Below are 7,535 nucleotides of genomic sequence, written 5' to 3'. Positions count from 1 at the left end.
TTGACTAGACTACTTTTTAATTATAAGCTTAATTGGCACAAAGTTCACTGAAGATACACTTCACTTTTACACAATCTTATAAATAGAAAAATACATTGATGCAAAAAATATGTTACTTCAATAGCAAATTCAAACAAGTGATTTCCCAAGAGAATACAGGTTATTTATTTCAATAATTAAAGATAGTTCCTGCATGTGCACTCTATCATGTATATGTTTAATTGTGTATTATAGATAAGGCCAATGGGATATGTAGCTAATTGCTCATTTGGTTCTTGAAAAAAGTGAAACATACAAATATTGTCTTCTTTTTAACTATATATAAAATGCTGCCTGATACGTAGCAGTAAAATTATAATTCACCTCACTGAAGTCTTACGGCAACTTTAAAAGGCACTGCTTGTGATTATGACCCTGCCCTTGTAATGTCTGAATCTTCGTCTCACTGAAATAACACAGTTCAAATGCACAGGACTCAATGACTTCTTCAGTATTTAAAAGAAGTCTTCATTTCAAGACTAGAAATATGCAAGATCTTAGTAACCACAGCTAGGTGTTTTAAAGGAGTGGTGGGAGGGAAATGGCAAAAAACCAGGATACTCAATAAAAAACTATTTGAAAATTACCATATAAAAGTAATTACTTTCCATCATCGCTGTGTTTTTATAATTACAATTCTTCCAAGCATTTGCCACCACAAAATACATTTACTTTTATTCTTTGTTTAAATTACAATGAGTGATATTTCTTCCTAAATAGCGACTAAGCTCTTTGGAACTTTTTATCTAATTTCTTTAAACCACTTTAATAAATAAGAATTTTCCCCTATTGACCTTTATAAACACCTGCCATAAGACATATTTTAAAACTACCTTGAATTTGATATGAAGACTCTTCAGCATTACAGAGGAATCCATGAGCTTGGCAAGACCCAGCAAGTGCAATAAATGCCTGTGATCTCAATAAAAAATACAGGCTATAGAAAGCTTCATTTTTCTTATATTCAGCTATAGTATAACTGCTTAAATACAAACATCTTTTATCTACCAAATAGCAAACAAACATTTTATGTAATTAAAAACTAATTCCTTCAATTCCACCAATGTAAAAAATAAAACAAATTGCAAATATCAATGACATAAAGCATGATGGTGAGACAAAAGATTAGTAGTTCATAAGCTAATTAAAACTACTGTCTGAGGATGCCAGACCAACATTATAAATATGAAGAAAAAGAAGCTAAATGTTTACTTATCACAAATAACTTCAGCATAAGCACCAGCTATGTCCAAATGTGGCCAGCACATAGCCAAATATAAATGCACAGGTCACAGTGAAATAAAGCCATAAAAATCTAATTCCCTGATCCTTCGATCAACCCTTCAGAGCAGTGGGACTATAGCAGGGAGCTAGAAGCCCCACTTCAGTTGTTCATGCTATATTAAGACACCCCTGACCTCACCCCCAATTACTTACCTACCAAGAGTCAAAGCGAATGTATAACTGGTCAATCCAGTTTATCCAGAGTCTATAGACATAACCATAATTTATCCTATATTCATTTTAAAGATAATATTTATATAAATACTCACAGATATTGAACTGACATTTGTATATATTCTTAGTTAACATTCAAGTGGTTTAGATGGCATTTTACAAGGTCACCTAGAGTACAAGTATGGTTTTTAAAATTTGGATTAATTGTTTTATAATCGTACCTAAGATTTTAAGAGTTGGACTCTGGACTGATGTATGTTAAGGCAGGTGATGGCATCTTTTGTCATTCTACTTAATAAATGTACTTTTCTGTAACCACAGAATCCTCAATTCTTGAATGATCTACTGTCATGGGCTAAAGTTTTATAAGGCACTTTTGGCAATGTGAAACATTCTCACAACTCTCAGGCTGAATCTTAAATATTTACAAAGCTGCAGCAAATTAATTTTGAAACCAGATGTTTTAATTGACAGCACTAATTGGGACGGTGAGAAGCAGTTTGTACACGTCGGTTCATCTCTCTCTGTGCCATGTATTACACACAGAGAAGATCACAGACCCTTGAGTTATTGTGTAGCTCACTGGACTCTTCAACAGCCACATATCCCCTTCTCCTTTTCTTCATTCAAGTGATCTGTGGAGGTGTGACCATTGGATCGTACCACTCCTTCAGGAATCCAGGATTTGTCTACACACCGTTCCATTCGCTTCATTATCAGGTCCAGGAGCATCTCGATTGCTTGGTTTATGTTTGTCCCGTTGGCAGCACTAGTTTCAAAGTAGGGGATTCTGCAAGACAGAGACAATTCAGGTAAAAACATGTGGAGGGAAAAGAAAGTGGCCTTTGCCCTTTATAATTCAATTTCAAAAGTAAGTGGAGCATAAATATACAAGAAAATAAAAATGCTTTACCACAACAGAGTACATAAAAAAGCAAAAGAAGACAATAATATAATTAACACTGAATTCCTAACAGAGAAAAACCTCTGGAAATTTTTATTCACATTTCACAGATGATTTTTTTTATGTTTATTTTTGAGAGAGAGAGAGAGAGAGAGAGAGAGAGAGAGAGAGAGAAGACAGAGTGTGAGTGGGGGAGGGGCAGAGATAGAGGGAGACACAGAACGTGAAGCAGGCTCCAGACTGAGCTGTCAGCACACAGCCTGACACGGGACTCGAACCCATGAAGTGAGATCATGACTTGAGCCAAAGTCAGACACTCAACTGACTGAGCCACCTAGGTGTCCCCCACCCCCCATTTCACAGATGATTAAACAGAGGCTCAGAAAAATGAAGTAATTTTCCCAGTTTCATAAAAATACAAAGTAGAAGAGCCAGGATTTGAATCCACAGCTGCTTGATTCCAGTGAAACCAACTCAACCATTATGTTCTACTGGTTCCAAAGTCATCTGCTTTGTATGAGGATTTCCAAAACAAATCCCTTCGACTGCATGCTGCACATGCACTGACAGTAGAGAAAAATGCACGCTCTCTGGCTGTGTTTGTCAAAGGCTTTGCCACTTGTCAATACTAGCCTGTATTCTCTGGTCATAAACTTGAAGACATTCCGATTTCTACATCATCTCAGAGTTTCTCAAGGACATCAGTCTTTGGTTACCCAAGGACCTGTGATATATGTGAAATTTTTAAATAATTCACAAAACATAGTTTCAAAACTGTTAAGACTGCTTTTCATATAATCTTGAGAAATGAGTCTTCTTTTTTCTTTTTTTATTTCTTTTTTAAATTTACGTCCAAGTTAGTTAGCATATAGTGCAACAATGATTTTAGGAGTAGATTCCTTAATGCCCTTTATCCATTTAGCCCATCCCTCCTCCCACAATCCCTCCAGTAACTCTCTGTTCTCCATATTTAAGAGTCTCTTATGTTTTGTCCCCCTTCCTGTTTTTATATTATTTTTGCATCCCTTCCCTTATGTTCATCTGTTTTGTAACTTAAAATCCTCATATGAGTGAAGTCACCTATTTGTCTTTCTCTGATTTTGCTTAGCATAATAACCTCTAGTTCCATCCACGTAGTTGCAAATGGCAATATTTCATTCTTTTTGATTGCCAAGTAATATTCCCTTATATATATACAACACATCTTCTTTATCCATCCATCCATCGACGGACATTTGGGCTCTTTCCATACTTTGGCCATTGTTGATAGTACTGCTATAAACTTTGGGGTGCATGTGCCCCTTTGAAATAGCACACCTGCATTCCTTGGATAAATACCTAGTAGTGCAATTGTGGGGTTGTAGGGTAGTTCCATTTTTAATTTTTTGAGGAACCTCCATACTGTTTTCCAGAGTGACTGCACTGGTTTGCATTCCCACCAGCAGTGCAAAAGAGATCCTCTTTGTCCATATCCTCGCCAACATCTGTTGTTGCCTGAGTTGTTAATGTTAGCCATTCTGACAGGTGTGAGGTGGTATCTCATTGTGGTTTTGATTTGTATTTCCCTGATGAGGAGTAATGTTGAGCATGTTTTCATGTGTCAGTTGGCCATGTGGATGTCTTCTTTGGAGAAGTGTCTACTCATGTCTTTTGCCCAGAGAAATGAGTCTTCTTTCAGTGGCCACCTTTTATACATTTGAGTTAGTTCTTGAAACAGGATTAATCAACTGCCAAATTCTTCCTGCTTCTTAGTAAAGCCATGAAAACAGTGATAAAACTGTATTTCCTCAAACTATCGATTCCATTTCTGCCATTTAGTAAGGAATCTGACCAAAATGCTCTGAGATATAACAACTGCAAAAGAAAATTGTTTGAGCACTTCTGTGGGTATTGCAATTGAGTCTAGTTAAATGTTCCTTACATTTATAGGGACTTTACAATTCTCCATCAGTATTACTTTTTTTGGAGAATATCTTTGTTTTCCTGTGTTCTCCTAGTATGTTAATACCACATCAGTGCCTCTGATTACAATTTCAGTTCCTCTTTTGTTATTTCTTGGCTAGGAGCAGCTTCCACCTGAGAGCTTTTATAAATATATATATTTTTAAACTTCCTAGTGCTTTTACATCAAAAATCAAAAGAAGACAATAAAATAATTGACACTGAATTCCTAACAGAGAAAAACCTCTGGAAATTTTTATTCACGTTTCACAGATGATTAAACCGAGACTCAGAAAGGTGAAGTCATTTTCCAAGTTTCATAAAGAGACAAAGTAGCAGAGCCAGGATTTGAATCCACAGCTGCGTGATTCCAGCTTGATTCCAGTTCTTCTCACAGCTGCTTTGCTTCTACTGTCACTAAGATGCCATAGTGGAGGAGGGGGGAAGCGCCTGGGTGGCTCAGTTGGCTAAACATCTGACAACTCTTCACCTTGGCTCAGGTCATGATCTCACCATCCTGAGATCTGAGATCGAGCCTGCATGGGCTCCTTGCAGGGGCTTCTCTCTCCCTCTCCCCCAGTCCCTCCCCTCCCCCTCTCCCTCTTCGCCACCTCCACCACTGCCCTCGCAATGTTGCATGTACCCCCTCTCTATTAAAAAAAAAGGGCAGCAGCAGTACAGTAGGGGGTACATGTATAGGAATGGAAGGCTATTTCTCCATATGATTCCTCATGAGGCTGTCTTGTTATCTGCACACTTCCTGTAGGAGCTGATAGGACTTGCAACTGGACCTCTGCACTTCTCTCCTGCTCCAGGCTAGCTCTTAAAAACTGGTTGAGAAACTCTCCAATGAACATTTATCCATCCATCTGTGAGTACTACGAGACACAGTTGCTCTACTGATTCAACCATGTCCATGTTCATACCCCTCTGTATCCTGATGCTAACATACCTTAATCAGGAAACAGTATGCTGGGCAAATTACATGTTCTTAGTGTTTTTAAACCTGCCTGGCAATACCTTTGGTTACTGTCAGTCATCTTAATTCCATCTTCATCTGTTGCCTTATCCATAAAATGAAGATAATGCGTCTCTCTTTCCCACTCCCCTGGTCACATGCAATATTTGATGACCAAGTGGGAGGAGTGCATCCTTTGTGGGGATTCAACAAATATTTATTTATTGAGCACTTATGTTATTGAGCTGAATCACGGGGACAGTGTGTGATGCTGCCATTGTTGTAAGAATGGAATTTAGGTTGAGAATTCTCAAAATTTAAATATTTAGATTTTCTTCATCATGCTTTTTCTTAACTACACCATGAAGAATCATTTAATGTCTACAGAAAATTTCTCATACTTAAAAGAAGGCTTGGGGCACCTGGGTGGCTCAGTCGGTTGGGCATCCGACTTCAGCTCAGGTCATGATCTCACAATACGTGAGTTCGAGCCCCACGTTGGGCTCTGTGTTGACAGCTCAGAGCCTGGAGCCTGCTTCAGATTCTGTGTCTCCCTCTCTCTCTGCCCCTCCCCTGCTCATGCTCTGTCTCTGTCTCAAAAATAAATAAAAACATCAAAAAAATTTAAAAAAAAATAAAAGAAGGCTTAATCATTCTAGCACCATTCAGAAATATACTGTTTCATGGAAAAGCAACTGAAAAATTCATCATTCCCCCCAAGAATAATGAGCTGAAATTAGAAATACAAAAAGAGAAAAAGAGAGAGAGAGGGGGGGAGGAGGATGGGGAGGAGGAGGAGGGGGAGGGAGGGAGGGAAAGAAACAAAGAAGGGGGAAATAAAACTGGTTGAACAGAAGAACTTTCTTGTCATCATAATGCACATCTAATTTTTTGAAATCCCCTCAAAATCCAATGTAAATAGCTTTCAAACTCAGGTCCTGAGCTCCAATGAATTCAACTGAATCTATTAAGCTGTTTCTACTTTCCACAGTTTTTCCCTCTTGCTCCTGAAAATTGCTTCACAGTTATTTTTGAGGCATACATGAAAATCATAGTTGAAAATACTTTTAAGAACTATAAAATCTATGCATGGAAGTTACAAACATCCTTGACAATGATTAGAAGCCATAACCTCTGAAGCCAGCCTGCCTGGATTCGAATCCTAGTACAACCTCTTACCAACTATGGAACCCTGACAAGCCATTAAACTCTGTGCCTTATTTGCTTCATCCATAAAACCAGGGGGTGTAGCTCAGCGGGAGAGCGCGTGCTTAGCATAAAACTAAACACTATCAGCATTGTCTTATAAGGATTAAATGAGTTAACAATTAAAGCATTTATATCATAATCTGACACACAAGAAATGTGTCATTTTTGATATATGTGTCACTGATAAATGTTTCTTATTTCTAAGGTAGAAATAGGTTAGGTTACAAAAGTTTGTTTGTAATTTTGTTGTTTCACACTAAGAACACATCATCCCATAGAAACACTGCCACTGAGTCATAAGACAGTCATAACTTCAAGAGACCTGAGCAGCATTATCAACATTAAACTCTCAAACTATCTTAAAACTACTGATTTAATCCACAATGTACCTGACCTACAGAACTACCCTAAATCCTAGTACCTGGGACCATGCTATACTTCCTTCCTACATCAGAGATGGCTCACTCAGACCCGTCCTTGCCGGAGTTCTTCATGCCCCAAAGCATCTGCCTACCTTGAGTCCTCATGAGATCCCTAATTCCAAGTGGTCTTCACAAATGCAGAGAGAACTGGACCTTATTTCACTGATTAATACTAAGGTAGAAATGATTGATGCCTCTAGCAGATCAATAAGCTATTGTCTAACATAGTTGCTAACTTAAATGTTTAATTGGTAGAACTTCAAGTTATATGAATTAGGTTACAAACTTTCAAGTCACTCAGGTTGATATAGTACATCTTTTAATAAGATGTACTTTAAATTTTAATTCCAAATTCAAGCAACAACATCTCAGTCAAGTATATTTTCTTGCCATTTGTGAAGCTCCAGGTCATGGGACCAGGAGTCTGATTAACAACCTTAATCTTTAGACTAATCATTCAGAGTCTTCTTTAGAAGACTCTGGGGCAATGCGGTTTTTTTATCTACAGGAATAAATGACTGCTAAAATTCACTCCTCTCTGCTCTCTGATAGTTACGCTGCCAGAGAAGCAAATGAGATCCACAGAGAAGACCCTGAAATAAGA

The 7,535-nt window shown here is 37.8% G+C and overlaps 1 protein-coding gene across 6 annotated transcripts in view; it reads right to left on the bottom strand.

The window, feature by feature from the left end:
- RAB27A (RAB27A, member RAS oncogene family) overlaps positions 1-7,535 on the bottom strand; it is an 87,826-nt gene continuing 80,291 nt past the window's right edge. For all 6 annotated transcript variants that reach the window (XM_053223993.1, XM_053223995.1, XM_027067289.2 and 3 more), the window contains one exon: positions 1-2,287. In XM_053223993.1, coding sequence (XP_053079968.1) covers positions 2,089-2,287 — 199 coding nt within the window. In that variant the 3' untranslated portion in view covers positions 1-2,088. The remainder of the gene's footprint in view (positions 2,288-7,535) is intronic.

Source organism: Acinonyx jubatus, chromosome B3 (assembly GCF_027475565.1).
Source record: "Acinonyx jubatus isolate Ajub_Pintada_27869175 chromosome B3, VMU_Ajub_asm_v1.0, whole genome shotgun sequence".
NCBI lineage: Eukaryota > Metazoa > Chordata > Mammalia > Carnivora > Felidae > Acinonyx > Acinonyx jubatus.
Note: the sequence above shows the minus strand (reverse complement) of the source record. Positions and strands in the feature narration are given on the sequence as shown.